Source organism: Falco rusticolus, chromosome 11, assembly GCF_015220075.1.
Source record: "Falco rusticolus isolate bFalRus1 chromosome 11, bFalRus1.pri, whole genome shotgun sequence".
Taxonomy (NCBI): domain Eukaryota; kingdom Metazoa; phylum Chordata; class Aves; order Falconiformes; family Falconidae; genus Falco; species Falco rusticolus.
The window spans coordinates 12,083,798-12,100,323 of record NC_051197.1 but is presented as its reverse complement, the minus strand read 5'-3'; the positions used below and the strand labels follow the sequence as shown (position 1 = coordinate 12,100,323).

Here is a 16,526-nt window from a genome sequence, read left to right as displayed (position 1 = left end):
AATAGCACTTACTCTTTGATTAGAGAGGTGATCTTTTTTTCTGAGGATTTTCAATTAGACTGAGTTAAAATTAATTTATAGGAATGAGTCCTTGAAGAAAAAGTTAGCAATCTGTATTCAACTTAATTTGTTCCCAGTAGTTTTTATGACAATAGCCCTGGCTTTTCAAATTCTCCATCGTTAAAGCTTACAAAATCTTATGTGCAGGCTGAATTTTAAGACTTACCCCCACCCCCACCCCCCCCCCACCCCCCGGATTAATGGTCACTTACGGCCATTATTCTTCATAACTGAAAGTTTCTCCTTCAGCAGATGCTGAAGAGTAATCTCCAGTGAGTTCAACAAGCTGCCTTCTATCACAGTGGCTTCAGTCTCCCATTGTTCTCCATGGGACTTTGCCCACAGGCAAAGAAGGCCATAGCCCCTGTGCCCTTGCTCTGCATGGGATTTCCCCTCTGTCTCCTGACAGCACAGACTGCAAGTTTCTCTAAGGCAGTAGGAAGCTGGGCATTATGAAAAGCTTCATCTTAATTCAAGGCGGTGTATTGCCTTGGTGCCACTGAGAACAGGAGGCAGTAGCAGATGTTTTGGAAGGGGGGTGAGCCTTTCGTGTTTCAGTTTCTCAAAAAGGAGCTTTAGACCTTTGCCTTTGGTGTTAGTAAAACTGTTACGAAAATAACACAAGAAATGTATTATTAATCCTAAGCATTACTTCTGGAAAACTTCCTGTTATACCAAGTCGGCTCAGCTGGGAGGGCAGACAGCCAAAGAGCCAGAGGAAATGAGAGATGGGTATGGAATTTGTACAGGGAAAGGAGAGGAAGAGACTAAAGGGAAAGCAGGGAGCTATGAGGAAGGAAAGCTTTGCTGAGGATCTGCTTGAAGGAAAGGAAAATGGGATTTGTTGAACTTGAATCTTTTCCAGGACCCAGACAAACCAACAACCACGTTTGTGATCCAGGCATTGTCTTGCTTCTGTAGGGCAGAGCTGAGCTGGTGTAGTGGTTTAACCCCAGCCAGAACTGAAGTACCATGCAGCTGCTTGCTTACTTCCCCCGCCCTGGGATGGGGAGCAGAATCAGAATGTAAAACTTGTGGGTTAAGATAAGAACAATGTAATACTTACAATAAAAATAGGAAAAAAACCCCCAAACAATACTACTAATAATAACAATTATAATGAAGAGGAGGTAGAAGGGGAGGGGAATAGAATCCAAAGTGGAGGGAGAAAAAACGTGATGCACAGTACAATTGCTCACCACCCACCGAGTGATGCCCAGCCAGTCCCTGTGCAGCCATCAATAGGTGCCGGCCAACTCCCCCCAGTTTATATACTGAGCACGACATTCTGGGGTATGGAATACCCCTTTGGCTAATTCAGGTCAGCTGTCCCGGCTGTGTCCCCTCCCAATTTCTTGTGCCCCTGCAGCCTTCTTGCTGGCAAGGTCTGAGAAAATGAAGAGTCCTCGACTTAGTATAAACATTACCGAACAACAGCTAAAAGTATCAGTGTGTTATCGGCATTGTTCTCACGCCAAATCCAAACCACAGCACTGCACCAGCTACTAAGAAAATTAGCTCTATCCCAGAACAGTTTTGAATTCACTACAGTGTTTCTGTATCATGTTGTGTTCAGCTTTAAGTTTAACCTTTGTATTTGACTTTATTGTGTTCAGAGCAGTTGACATCTTTTCAGTGTGTTTTAAGTTGCACACCTTCTCTCTCAGCCTTATCTGCAAATTTTAAGTTACGATTTCTTTAATGCTGTTGAATTGCTGCAGTAGGGCTTTTAAGAAGGAAGGTGACGGATGGAAAAGGGTAGATGTTTGTCCCCACTCCTGCCTGTTGAGGTATAAGTTGTGTATCGTTGCTCTGTTGTCATGGCTTTGAAAACAAAAGAACTGGAAGAGAATCAATTGAGTGATGTCTTATCTGGAAACAAAACAAAACTCTGGGATGACAAGGAGTTTGTAGAGATCTTAGTCCGCAGAAGGGACTGAGGGATGCTCCAGCTTACATCATTCCCATCCAGCCACTTCCCCTCAGAAAAGGCTTCCAGCCAGCAGCCTGGCTTCATCTGCTAACTGCGATCTTGTAGACAATTTGCCAGTTGGACCAATTAGAGAAGTAGAGAAAGGAAAAATACAAGTACGGTTTTAGTACCTGCTGATTCAAATATTCATACACACCAGCTTTTAAATATTTACTATCTGCTAAACATTTTTTTTTTTTTTTTTTTTTTTAGCACTAATTAATGAGTAAGAATTTGCTGTGGTTGTGGGGGGAATGTGATGTGCGTGTGTGTGTGACTTCCATTTTTTTTTTCTTGGCGTGGGAACTGAGTGCTTACTACAGCTCCAAGGTGATTGAAATTTCTAGAGGAAGATGGGGCTTTATGTATCTGTTTAGACATGTTTATTTGTCATATTTGATCTGACCTACAATTAAATGGCCAAGCACGCAGTCTGTTTACTCTGCATTGGAGGCTGTTGGCTCTGTTCCTTCCCTGTCATTAATGCAAACCCAGACCTCATCGGCTGTGAACATGTGAAACATCTGTCTGTCCTCCTGTGATCAATACTGTCCCTTCAGAGGTTTAGCTTTGGAAGCAGTTCCATAAAATATCAGTTATTTTTATTTGGATTTGATAAATTTAATTACTTGGAGCAATTAATTATTTATTTGTTTTGTATTGATTGCACTTGAAGGCATCCCGGCATCAATCTGATGGAGATCAGCATACCCTTATTAGGTAGGGAAGTTTATGTTTCCAGATCTGAACATTCCATGGATTAGTTAGCTGGGATGTGCTTGTTGCTTCTGCTAGCAATTTTTCATTAGCAAAGTTGTGTTTTGCACTCTAAGAGAGTGGATGAGCGTAATTTCCATGGGGAGCCTGACAGAGGTGTGGAAGGGAAAGTAGTAGTCTCATTTCTTAAATAAATAAAAATTCATAAAAGTTATGAACAAATGAAGCAGGCTGGATCGAATTCATGTTGTGCTATTGCCATCTATTTGTTGTATTACATGCCCTTTAATTAGGGCCAAGAGAGTGCTGGTGCATTTCTTAATCAAACTCCTGCCTGTAGAGAATGAAATAAGATGAAAATATTGGAGTATTTATTTTTAAAGAGAACAGCAAAGGATACAAAATCGTGAATGGATCGAGAAGGTGAATCCAACACTTCTCTACCTCCATTCTCATTCTTAGCTAGAATGAAAGGCAGTTATGTTAAACTGCTGATGGAAAATGCATCCGTCACCTTTTTTGTGGAGTTCTTTGGTGTGGGAGAGCACCTGGACCAAAGCCTTAGTAGGCTTTTGGGTATAAAGAGAGCACTCTGGGTACAGTAATGGGGACTTTAACTTACAGTTCTGGAAGGGACACCCCGTGTTGCTGCTTCTGTTGGATCATCAGGAACCAGTGTCTCTGCATTACAAGGTCTCAGGGACTGTTTGCAAGTCCTGGACCGATTTGACAAGCTTTTACTACCTTTGTGTGCCCATAGTGACAGTCTTAGGTGTCATTTGTCAAGTAATCTGATTGTACGTAACTTGTGCAGAGCACCGCATATATTACTTTTTTGTTTCGTTAGCGTAACCAATATAATGATCAGTGTGTAATTAGTCACTGCATTTTTTTTTATTTGCGTTAGTGTAGTTTCATTTGAATTATTTAAGAGAAAGGCAACCTCAATTCAAGACTAGATGTGTGTTTTGCTACCATTTCTTGGATTTGTGTCTGATCTGGAAGTTTACATAATGTTGTACTGGTGAAACTCGTTGGAGTCCCCTCTCCTGTGGCCTGCCTTAGGGACCCCCTGTGGCTGTAGCATGCTCTGTGCTCTGCATTTGGTTAGGTTTCCTGCAGCCACCTCTACAGGTCTCAGCTTGGTTTCCGTGCCTGTAGTGAGAGGCAGGCGTAGGGCTATCTGTGAATCTGCAGATCTCCTAAAGAAAAATAGTATAGTGTCATACTGGTAATGTGTTTTTAACAGAAAACACTCCCCAGTGAAAAAGTCCTGTGCAGTTCTTTCTTCTGCACCATGTATTTTATATTTTCCCCTACACAAACACTTCCTGTAGTCCTTTTGCATTTGTTTTACAGGCATGCACTACATTTAAAGCAAAATTTATTAAGGGCAAGGAAATCTCAGGATGGGTAAGTGGCAGATAATACTGTGCTTGCTAGAAGATGACAGTCTTCTAAATGGCAGGCCAATCCTGGCAAGGTGTAAGTTCTTCTTGCCTTCTCAGGTGTCTTGTTTCTTGTCACAACCTGTATGTCAAATTGGGAGAAAATTGACTCTTTCCAGTTCATCAGCCATCATTTGTGTGGATTTCAAGTCACTCTCATTTTAGGCTGCTTATGCCGGGTCAAAGCAATCTGTATGCCCTTCCTAGGGGGTGAAAGGGTGGGAAGGTATAAAAACCTTGAAGGCCTTGTAACCTGCACTGGTGAAGAACCATCATGCTGAGACATTGATGCTCCAGGACCTTTGGTTTCTGTAGGAAGTATCTCTTAGCTTTTACTTCTTGAATCAGTGCTATAGATGCATAATGAGGCATTAATGTTTATAGGATCAGTAGGCTGCTACTTTGCCATATGCCTGAGTGTGCTGTGCTTCTACAGGATCTGTTAGCTGCCCTCATCCTTGACAAGGCTTGGTATGTTCCTCTAACAAGTAAAACCGGTTTAATTTACTAGGAGGATTAAAGCACAGAATTTATATTTTTGCACAATTGATTTGGGAATTTGTGAGATACATCTAACTTTAGTCCAAAAAACCCCATGAAATAAACATTTACATAAGTTAATATAGAAATGTGGTTGTTCTTAAAAGATTGATTTATTTAGCAGTAAGCCTCACTGATGGAGCAAGTAGATGGTCATGTGCCATCCCAGAGTGATCACTGTAGGTTTCATGTGTTCCATAGCATATTAGAGATGGCATAGTGGTATGACTGTTAAAATCTTAGTCTGGCAGATCAGCAGACACTGACATAAGACATGGGCTGTAAGCTGAGGGGGGGGGGGGGGGGGGAAGCCTGTATGTTCATTGAGGCAGAGATTACCTGTGCAATTTCAAACTTTTCTAACTTCTGCATATATCCATTGCAATTGCTTGTCCGCCTTCCATTGTAGCACTTTAGTTCTGAGCAGTTAATCACTTCAAATTTCCAGAAATGTGCATGTTCAGATCCCAAATTGAATTTCTCTGTTGGGGTTTTTTAAATTCCAGAGCTCTAGGACTAAAGTACTTAATATGGGTCTTTCCTTCCTTGAGTCTTAAAACTGTGCAGGAGTGGAGGCTCTCTGTTCCTGCAGAGTAGAGCCATGCAGCCGAGGAAAGGTTGACCTTCAGACAGAAAATGCAAAAAACATTATTCATCTGAAACTTTAGCACTCCTTCCTGGAAACCCACTAAGCAATTCAGTACTCTAAAGATATTCATGAAGAAAGTGCCTAATGAAAAAGTTTTCTTGCTGCTGAAATCCATGAAAAAGGTTGTTTTCAATGTCAGTGAGATGTATTATAGTGCTGAACAACAATGCTGGTGTATAAACCCACAGTTTATAACTGTAAAGACACAGGCCAGATGTATAGAGTTCGTACGATTAGTGGTTTTAGGACAGTCATATTGTCTAGGTTTGGGGAAAATTGAGTTTATGGAACAGATTGTCTCAAAATTGAATTAAAATGAAGTGTATCAGCAGGGAGGGTACATGTGAAATATCCAAATAGCAACTGAGTAATTTTAAAACCCTTGTATTTTGGCGATAGACCAAACAAAAGGTTTGTTTGTTTGTTTGTTTGGAAGTTGAGAGCACCAGAAGTGGAGCGTTGATGAAGGAAGCGATAAATTGAGAGCAGGACATTTAAGATGACCACATAGATACAATCACATGTGGGACCTGGCTGAATCTGTAGATTCTGCAGACCTCTTCCATTCCTATGTGCAGTGCGCGGTCCCAGTGTATATCCCCTGGACAGGGTCTCCCGGCCAGGTGGTGGTGCTTTAAGACATAACGGGACTGTGTTGCAAGCTCTGCTATTACTTAGAGCAAGCTAAGCAAGCTCTGCTATTACTTAGACTTTGTTACTCCTCCAAGATATACTCAAATGCATTTGCAACTATGCTAAAAAGTATTAGCATGAATCATGAAAACTGAATGGCACACAAAAATAAATGAACCAAGTGTGTTTGGGGAGGCTATATCTTCAGTTATTTCTTATCATGTTTGTTCATTTAATGAATTTTGCCAATTAGCAATTAATTTGCAGCAGGTCTCCTAGTCATTAGTGTGAATTAGCAAGGTTTTGTTGGCAGAATGTCTCAAACATTAAATAAAAAACTTGTGTCATTCAAAACCTCAAGGGCATTCCACAGTGAGACCCTGTATAGAAATTGAACTGCTCGGGGCCACCCCCCACTCTCCTTCGCCCCTGCTGTGAAAGTGCGGTGGATGCTCTGTTCATCTGTTTAAGATGCATGGCCCAATTCCCGAGTAATGCCTTCCTCCTTCAGGGGAGAGCAGGCTGGGTCAGTGCCTGCCTCTCCGGCTGAGCGCAGGCCAGCAGGGACTGTGCATCCCAGGGTCAGGCAAGGCTCCTCTCTGTGTAGGTAGACTCTGGTACTGTGGCTTTATGGTGTTGATTCGCACAATTTTCTGTAGCCCTTTATTTATTTTTCTCTTGGTACATGCAGTTCATGTGTTTAATGCAGGTTGTTTATAGCAAGGACAAAGGATTACAGTTCTTAAATCAAAAGCGACGTTGGTGTAATTATAAGCACAGGCTGGTGTTCCAAAGAGGGCTGTAGGGAGAGGCTGTCAAAGGAGAAGAGCATCCAAAATATAGTAACCTCAAAAATCCCGGCTAATCAGTTTTCTGACGGGAGCAATCTGTTTCCCAGGTATTATTATTATATGGGGACTTTAAAGATAATAAATAACAATAATAGTCTAGTATAAGGAAGGAAAGAAAAGGGCAAATGCCATTCACCTCAGAAGCTGTGGTTGCTCACTGGAGTTCTCCAGGGAACATAATTTTCCCCAGCCCCTGTGGAGGACTCAATCCATGACAACACCAAGAACATCCCAGGAGCCATAGTGTAAGCGACGAGATTGCCCTGAGTGGTGTTTTCATGAACGCAGAGGTGTGACCTGCAGAAACCACACATCACAGCGCACGCATCTCCAGCCAGAGAGCTGTTCTGTGTTGCTGTTGGCTGGGACTTGTGGTCCCTGCAGATTACCTCGTTCCTTGGGAACGAGGGCAGGTGATAGGCCACTTCCAGCACTCTGGTGTCTCTCTGGGCATCCACTTAAAAGATCGAAACAAAGAAGGGCTTGCTGAAGTAAGTTTGGGCTTATGAGAGCTGTACAGGGCATGAAGGCTTCTCTCCTGCAACAAGGCAGCCCAGCTAACGGACCCTGGCTAACAGATTATCAGCAGCATTTGAGTAATAGACTGCTCATTTAGTTTTAATACATTTTGCATAGAGAGCAATCAGCCTTCATCAGTCTTAGAGATGAATTGGCTTAGCCAGCTAAATTCTAAAGATATTAGTCCGACAGCAGCCACATAAATCATAACATTTTCTTAATGATGGTAAAATTAAAATATACTCTTGCTTTGAGAAACCAATGAAGCCTTCCTGTTTGCAGGCCAGATACTCCTGCCTGAATTAAAAGGAAGCTTAATTGATGTGTTTTTAAAATAAACTCACAGCCCCACTCCTTCTGAGCATCTCGTGTCCCTTTCTTTGAAGTTAATTAATTTGCCCTGCCTCTCCCTGCGCCATCCTCTAATCTTCAGGAGTGTCTGTGAAGACCTTGGCTCAGTATTCATTGAGCAGACTCCTGTGGGACGTGAGCAGGACATACACAGTGTCACAGTTGAAGGCTTTGCCAGGTTAATCATTTGTGTTGCCAGTAGTTCCTTGAGCTAGTAGAAGCCTCCCAGGAAAAAAGCTTGTGCTCTTCCTCTAACCATCAAACCAAGACCTCCTGTCTGTCCACCTAGCCTAGGCAAGTATGAACTTTTCCTGTTTCTTGTCCTTTGTTCCTGAAGCTGGCTTGAAGTCCAGCATGCTTTTGCCAGCTGGTGTTTTAATGGAAGGCAATCCTGCCTTTAGCTAGAAAGGCTGTGATGTCGGTGTTAGGGGCAAGGGTGAAGACAGGCGCTCAGAGCTGTGATAATCGCACAAGTATTGTGTGTCCAGAGCTCTTCAATGAGGAGATGCTGGGCCGCGTTAACTCTTTGTGTCCTACCAGTTAAGGACGGCACAGTATGACTGGGTCAGCCCATACATCCCCTAGCTGAGGCAGAGCTGGGTACGTCACCCATCTTAACTGTTCTCTGTGATTCCTTGTGGAGCATAACGGTTCTCTGGACCAAGATTTCTTGCTCTCAGGAACGTCTTTCTGATGCTCCAGGCTAACCATTCTGTCTCCTGCTAAGCTGTGCTAGGTGACCTTTCCCTCCCTGGCATCCCACTGCTAGCTGCAGCATGGCACCCACCAAGTAAACAAGAACGATCTCCCGTCCCAGTGCTCTGGGCTGCCTTACCTTAGGGCTCTACCCTGTCCTGGTGCTTTTCAGCACAGCCTGTGCAGGCAGTCTATGCAGCAGAGCTCCTGGGAAAAGCTGTTTTAGTAAAGTTCTGCACAAGTAAGGTCCTAGATCGAAGACCTGACTGAAATCCAAATACCTGATACATTTAGCAGAGAAAGGCTGCCAAAACAATCATTTTGTGGTCAGCTGTAAAGATTCAGTTCCTGAAGTACTGTGCAGAAACCCCAGCTCTAAGCCAAAGACGCTCAGAGTATAGAAGAGGACAGAGGTGTCCCCTAGCCTTTACCTGTGCTGGCTGTTTGTACGAGAGTGGCTTTTCCTTTTTCCTTAATGCTCCTTTTGGATCCTCTGGATCAGGTTGGTTTCTTAGAAATCCTCCCCTGGCAGTCCTCTTGGTCCTTTGTTGGAGTCTTAACTGTGGTGGTAGTATCTAGCAAAAGGACTAGGTGCTTCTCAGCGTATAAAAAGGCCCGTTCCCTTGGGGTGCTCTGTGGTTTCATGGCTGGAATGATGTCGTAAAGAAGGCAGGTTTTCCCAGCCGGTCCTGCATTGGGGTTGCGGAGCTGCTGATGGGACAGTGCTTTCACTGTTTGGGTATGTGCCTGCAGTCCTCCTGTCTTCAAAGAAATTAAGTTCCGTTTTTTTGGGGGGCAGTAATGCTGTGGAAAAGATGGGCCTAACTTGGGAGACTGACATTGGGCTGTCTGTTTTGGGGAATTTAAACCTGCGGCTTGTGAGAAGTAAGGTGACCATGGGACCCTCTGGTGAGCTTACCTCAGAGGCCAGTTTTAAGATGGAGTCAAGAATAGCTCTTCCTTCAGGCCTTTCCCAGCCCGGTGTGGCAGGCTCGTGGTTGGTTCGGGCAGGGTTGGGGCCATTGACCAGTAAATGGTGTGCAGGACGGCTGCAGGATGCTCTCACCTCTTGGCTGTTCAGTGGCCTGTTGGGCAGCTTGGGCTGGTGATGGTGATCCCTGGGCGGAGGTGTGAGCTCACCTTCCCAGGGGTGGATATGGAGGGACAGCCTATGACTGTGTGCAGTAAGGTGTTTTGACACTGCTGTATTGGGAATAATTTCTTTCCTGGTCTGTCTGTTAGCATTGCTGAGGGGGGAAAGTGCTTTCATTCGTTCTTGGATATATCCACAGGGCTTGGAAACCTGTTCTCCCTGCCATATTGTGCCAGCTGCGTTTGTGCTGCTCGTAATCTAATAAATGCTTGGTCTGAGCAGCTAGCACTCCTGCTAGAGCCCAAATGAATGCAGAGGAAGGACCCTGCTAAGTGTATGCATTCTTCCTCTCCTGGCCAGCTCCAATTCCCTTTCATAGCTTACATCTGATGCTTCCTCTCTCACCTAGCCCCTTAGCTCCGATGTAAATGTGTGTTCACACTTCCGCCAGTCAAGTAACTGTGCTCTCTCTGTCTCTCCCCTTTGTTATAAAGCTTGCTCTGTAAATGAATCCCACAGGTCTGGGGCTCAGCAGGTAAAAGGAGAAGTGAGTCTGTTAGCGCATGAGTCTAATCAGGCCGGCTAAAGCGAATAAAGTAGGGCAGCATTGCACATTAGCCGCTGTGTAAATGAGCCCTTTGATGGGCTGGGCACCGCAGGAGAGGGTTTGAAGCCAAGAAGAACTTTTGTTGTTAATTCAGTGACACATGGAAACTGTAAAACAGCGTGTCTTGCACACACACGAGAGAGAAAATAAAAGCCCTCACGACCGGGCTTTTCAATACCTGCCCTCGGACCTAGTCTGAAAACTTTCAGCCCCTGTCTCCCTCTCTTGCCACTTGATTTTCCTTTCTCTCCCTTTCTTTTTTTGTTCCCCCTGCACTATAAAAAGAAAAGCTCTCTTGCCTTTTGAACTAGACGGCTGTGAGTGAGGGCTATCTCTGAGCTGTGTGGCTCTGTTACCTTTGTGTTCCAGATGAAACTGCCAAGCTCGGTGGGACAGAAGAAGATTAAAGCCCTGGAGCAGATGCTGATGGAACTCGGAGTAGGTGAGTAAAGGGGGCACGCGAGAGAGAAAGAGACACACAGAGCTAGCCTTTGTTCTTGAGATGGGCTATTTTTTCCCCTAGTAATACAGCCAGTTTCTTGAATAACAGTATGTGAATGGTTTTTAAAATATTTTATGTGTTTAAAAAAAAAAAGAGAGAGGGTAAAAGCCAGAACAAGATGCACAGTTTTTTTTGGTGTTTTTTTTTTCCCTCCCAGTAGAAAAATGTTTTAAAAGAGTCTTTGTTTCTCTCTTGTTTGGGCCTTTATAACCATCAAGAGAGGCAACACAGTATTAGGAAGGCAAATCTCAGCCTTGCCGGGAGAGGTACTTCTAAGTATGTTAGTGACCACGGCACGCGCATTGTTCAGGGCTGCCCTGTCTTGCTTTCAAGCTTCGTTTCCTCTTAATTTACTGTTCATGGTGGCAAGTCTAAAATGTGTCTGGGGCTGTTCATCCCCCCTTTATAGATTGCATGCTGTGTGAAAATCTGGAGCATCTCTGCTGAAAGGCAAGTAAACACACATCCCTCACTCTTGAACTCCAGTGTCTTAGCAGCAGAAAGAAGGGTTCACTTAATGTGTACAATGCCTGCTCGTAGCTAGAGGGGAAGAAGTGCAGCCCATGGCTAGCTGCTGCCCTCCGTGCAGTGGGTACAGTTTGCAGGTACTACAGGTCCCAGCATGCAGTGCCCTTGATTAGACACCTGATGATCCCTTTTCCCCCCACTGTGGCTGGGGGGATTTTTAAAAATAGAAAAGGAAAAAAAGAAGAAGAAGAAAAAAAACCCCTTATTGGTGATTTACAAGAGATTACCGAGCCTGCTCCCAGCACTGATTTCTGTTAGATCTTGTTAGTTTTTTTGGCCAACTGGTTTATGGTTTGATATGTTGTCTCAGAGACTGCGTGCAGTTCTGAAGGCCTCCTGTGGCTGGTGAAAACAGCTCGACCAGGGTGGTTTCCCCTTTCTGCTTTAAAACTAAGGGAGTTACCATCTTTGCTTGCTAGAGAAGCCTTGGGGAAGGATGTGAGTGCTTCTTAGAACTCACTTTCCATGAGGGTAAAGAGGGGATCCTGACTCCCTGCTCCTGCCTTACAAAACACTTATCTTGGGGGTTTCCTGGTGCTCTAGTCCTGCTGTGTCTTAGAGTGGAGAAACACACCTGGGCTTTGTGTGGGTGAGCACAGTGCTAGCAGGAAGGGATCGTGTGGGCAGCCCTGTGGACAGGGGCCCACTGCTGTGTAGCAGGACAACTGTGCAGAGCTTCATCCTTTTCTTCTCCAGAACATGCATGTCTTCCTGGCTCTGTGTACCTGTGTGAGGGCTGCGACAGAATGCGTGGTGTGGGGAGGGGATCCGCCAGCCCCCTTGCTACAAGCAGTTTATGTCTGTAGCACAGCAGCAGAGCAATTCTCTGCCTCAGTCCTACGCTGGGAGGAGGAACAGGAGAGGCAAGGGAGCTCAGCCGGTCCACCCTTTTTTGGTGAAGGTGTAGGGAACAGCAGGAGCTCTTCTGTCCTCTGCAGCAGAGTGTGAGGACTTGGTCCCAAGACCTGGTGGACAGCAAGGTTCAGTCATCTGGTCTGATCTGCATCTTCCATCAGCCTTCACTTGATGAGTCTTGGAATTTGCAAGCTCACCTGTAGTTCCTTGGCCAGAGCCAAAGGGCAACCTGGAAATTCAGGTCTCCAACCCTTAGGGATGCCGGTTGCTAATGATCAGTGTGATGGGAGTGAGGCTCCTGGCATGTCTTTGTGGGAGTTAATGGGCAGCCAGGACCTTTCTAGATTCTTCTGTTGTAGGGTTGCAGGTCTGGATGTTTAACAGAACCTCTTTTTCTCCCTAGATCTCAACCCTATGCCCACAGAGGAGATTGTGCAGATGTTCAATGAGCTGCGGAGTGACCTGGTGCTGCTCTATGAGCTGAAGCAAGCCTTTGCCAACTGTGAATATGAGCTGCAGATGTTACGGCACCGCTATGAGGCCCTGGCCAAAGCTGGTAGTATTGGCCCTCTCAGTGCAGAAGGCACCCATCCAGATGGCCAGGCAGGGCTTGGCATTGAGGAGGGCAAGGGAGATGCCAAGGACCAGATCATTGATGTAGTAGGAGCACCACTGACCCCCAACTCGGTGAGAAGGAAGGTTGGGGGGGCAGAACAGGGAGCACTCAGGTCTCCGACGCAGATGCCCTGACAAGTGCGCTGGGGATGCCGCCCTGCTGTCCCTCCAGGCATGCGCATCCAAGGGAGCACAGCAGCCTGTTCCCCGCAACTCCCAGTGCTGCTCTCTGGGTTTGTCTCCTGTGCCGGACAGTGTTCTTGGTGCTACAGGTGGGGTCAGCAGGGCTTTCCACATCCTGCGTGCAGGCAGATGGATTGACGTGGGTGCCACCATGGACCAAAGCAGCAAGGCTTTGGGTAACGAGAGCTTGCTCTAGGGCAGTAACAGTGATGCTAGCACAGCTGCAGGCCTGAGGCATTTTCATTCTAGACACACAGCCCCATAAGGGTTGCTCAGCAGAGGGAAGCGAGTGGGGAAAGCAATCTTGAGATGATGAGCTATGACCTGCCCAAGTCCCTGGAGTCAGGCAGTAGCCCTGGCTGGAGCAGGAGTCTTGGGAAGGAGAGAGGTGTTTGAAGAGCAAAGGGATGTTTTTATACCCTGCTTCCAGTGCTGAGAAAGGAAAGCCAGACCTAGGGCTTCTTCCACTGCGAGCCCTGTGACAATGTCCTGTGCATCTACCTCTGCAGGATGCGACTCGCCAGCCTCTCCTCCCTGCCTCCATGAGGGCAGGCTGCCCAGCCGTCACCACTGCCTCAGGGCCAGGGGTGTGCCTGGGGATCAGCTGAGGTTGCTTTCCCCTCTGTGCAGTCCCTTGGCACAGCTGAGCTGAACTGCCTGATAAAAGCTGCCCGTCTCCACACAGTGGCATCCTCGACGCCTCAGACATACTGCCCCTGGTAGCAGCACAGACCTTTACTTTCTAAAATGTATAATGTATTGCAGGATATTGAGAACACCTTGTCTGTCAACAGCAGAGCTGACACATTAGTCTGGACTTGAGTTATGTCTACTTGATTGTGACAATGTGGAGTCGTAAGGAAGCGTTCCACTGAGACAGGTTCATGTTTGCAAAGGAGACTTCTGGATTTTTTTTCCCCCTACTACGTTGTCTGAAATCTCACCCCTCCCTGCGGTCCGGAGTGTCCCGTTTTGCAAACTTTTTGGGCTGATTCCAACACACTTGCTCTCCCTTGAGACTCCTTGTTGGGAAGGTGGGAGAGGTGGTGGTGATGGTGGTGGCCATGGCTGCAGTAGGAGGGAGGCCGTGTGTGTGTGTTCCTCAGTGCCGTCTCCTGGAATTGGAAACACAGGGGTGGGCCCAGGCAGCACAGAGAGGGTTAAACTGACCTGGTCTCTGACATATTTGAAAGAAATATAATCAAGTTAATTCACTGCAAGGCAAATTCAGTACCTAAAGGGCCCCCATGTTAAATACAGCACTGACCTTTACCGGCTGATTACACAAAGACGACACAATTAGATTAGTCCAAGACAAAAGGTCAAGCACATTCACACTGTGACCATTTTATGCTACCTTTTGAGGGGGGGAAAAATTACATCCCAGCTGGAGGGGTGTCTTGGAGAGGAGGGGAAGGGACCTGCTGTACCATGTTCTGCCTGGCTCAGGTGTGTTTGGAGAGTTGAGCAGGGCTTGGCACTTCGCTTGCCCTGAACCTTTTCCGCAGTTCTGGGCAATGTGGTGGTGGGAGAGACAGGCCCCAAACCACCTTTTCCAAGGATGAGCTGAGCTGAGTGGAGGCCATGGGTTGGTGATGCTCCCTGCCTGGCCCAGAGCTGGCAGGGGCAGCCCCAGCGCCTCGCTCAGTGTCACGGCTAAAACCGGCTTCTGGAAGATCAGTGGGCTGGGGTCAGCGCTGAGAAGCGGGGTGGCTGGGGCAGTTGTTGGCTCTTTGGCTGGTGGGGTGCATGCGTGTGTCCCCACCCCGCACAGCGATAACCCTGAGGTGTGCCAGGCCCTGGCGTGGTGGGGACAGTGTGGGAGGCAGTGGGTGCAGGGCACGGTGCTGAGAAAGCAGCCTGCCTCTGCAAGCACAGTGCTTTTCCCTCACCCTGGGGCGCTTGCAGCGGGGGAAGCAATGCTGCAATACTGGTCGTGCAAGCGAGCAGCTCTAGAGCAAGCGCAGTGGTGCTTTGTGGTGGCCTTTGTCTCCCTCACCTCCTGCAGCCCTGGCCATGGGTGCTTGTGGGTGAAACCTCACCCTTCCCCTCGCTGAGGCTGCTTCAGCGGTTTAACTCTGCCACACCAGCCTTGAACTCCCGAGTTCAAGTGTGTGCTTTGCCACTGAGCTGCTGGGTGCCCTTGGGGGAATCGTTTAGTTTCCTTGCTTCAGATTCCTCTGAGTTGGAGAATCCCTTTGTGCTGCCTAGCGCTGCCTGTCCATGGCACTCCACGTGTTGGATTAAGCATGGATTAGTTCACCCTCCAAACCAGCTGCTCCTCTGAAGCCAGATTTGTTTCCTTGGAGAGAAGCATCTTGCTCCTGATGTTGGAGGGAGTGAGTGGCAAAGTCAGGAGTAGAGCTAGGAGTCCTGACTCCCAAGCCGTGCCCAGCATGCCTGGACTCCTTTCCGGGAATTACAATAGATAGGCAAAAGCACGCTGGGGTCTTGAGATACTGCTTGTGGCAACAGCTGGCTGCCACCATCCCTCTTGGCCGGCAGTGAGGATGGGGAACATCTCAGCAGGGTGTTTCAGCCCAGGTTAGGAGAGGCGTCTGCCTGTCTCGGCAGCGAGATCCCGTGGGGCGGCAGGAAGCCTGACATCGTTCTGCCCTGCCGCCTCCACCGCACCCCTCTTACCCTGGCTGCCTGTCCATCCTCTCCTGGGGCTGCGGTGCCCATTGCTGACCATTAAAGCTGAGGCTGGGATCCCCTCAGTGCCGTCTGCCACTGACCCCGGTAGGGACTTCACTCGGGGCCTTCGGGAGGTGAAAGGTGAGCCGAACTCGGAACAAATTAGTTCCAAGCAGAAGTTCAGCCAGTTACTCCAGATTGGATCCTTTGATTTCCGCAACTCAGACTCCACTCAGTGATCTGTAATGAGTGACTCTCAGAAATCCTCACATTGCAGCACTTTGTTCCTGAGCTCACAAGTCAGCCCATTAATGGGTAAAGGAAAAGACCTTGAGTCTAAGAAGTCTCGGGTTCAGAGTCAGAATTATTTGACTTTTAAGCTTCCTTTATCTGAACTCCTGCTGACTTCTTGTTTTCTGAGCCTGTTTGAAAGCTAGAAGTTACATTGTTAAGATCAAACATTCTCTCTTTCCAGATGGAGTTACAATATCTGTCTTTCATATATATATATAAATATATATAGTGTATATATACCAGGGTGTGTGTATATATATATATATTCCTCTCCTTTTTTTTTAATCGTTCTTTCCATTAAAAGAAACTAGACTTGTAAGCTCTTGTAAATTATAATGTAAAACATTTTTTTTAACCAGACAGTTCCCAATTTTGCCCAAGGCAACTGGAATAGCAGCGCCACAGAAGGCAATAGGAAGGTGATTAATATGAATTTGTGACATATTTGAAAGATGGGTCTTTTGCCATATAAAGATTATCAAACACATGTGCTCTTCCCCATTAATTCCGCAGCCCTCCCAGGAAAGCCACAAAGCTCAGCTCCTTTGTTTCCAGGGTGGGTTTTTTGTTTTTTTAAATGTACCTTTCGGTCCCCTTGATTACCATGTATTTGATTTTTATAGGGCATCTGTTCACACTGCTGTGTGGGTTCTCTGGCCCTTTTATTTCCCCGTTAATCGGATCCCGCGAAGGCAGCCGTGCCAGGGCCTCTGACGAAATCCGTGTGTGTGTTGTATTTAACTTTTAGCCGTGCAAATTCCATGCTCTGTTTGCCA

The 16,526-nt window shown here is 46.6% G+C and overlaps 1 protein-coding gene across 4 annotated transcripts in view; it reads left to right on the top strand.

The window, feature by feature from the left end:
• DMAP1 (DNA methyltransferase 1 associated protein 1) overlaps nt 1–16,526 on the top strand; it is a 33,940-nt gene that overhangs the window by 16,175 nt on the left and 1,239 nt on the right. For 3 of the 4 annotated variants that reach the window (XM_037403492.1, XM_037403494.1, XM_037403493.1), the window contains 2 exons: nt 10,506–10,578; nt 12,425–16,237. In XM_037403492.1, coding sequence (XP_037259389.1) covers nt 10,506–10,578; nt 12,425–12,771 — 420 coding nt within the window. In that variant the 3' untranslated portion in view covers nt 12,772–16,237. Of the gene's footprint in view, nt 1–10,505; nt 10,579–12,424; nt 16,238–16,526 lie in introns of those variants that run through there. The other variant, XM_037403495.1, reaches the window with a different exon arrangement.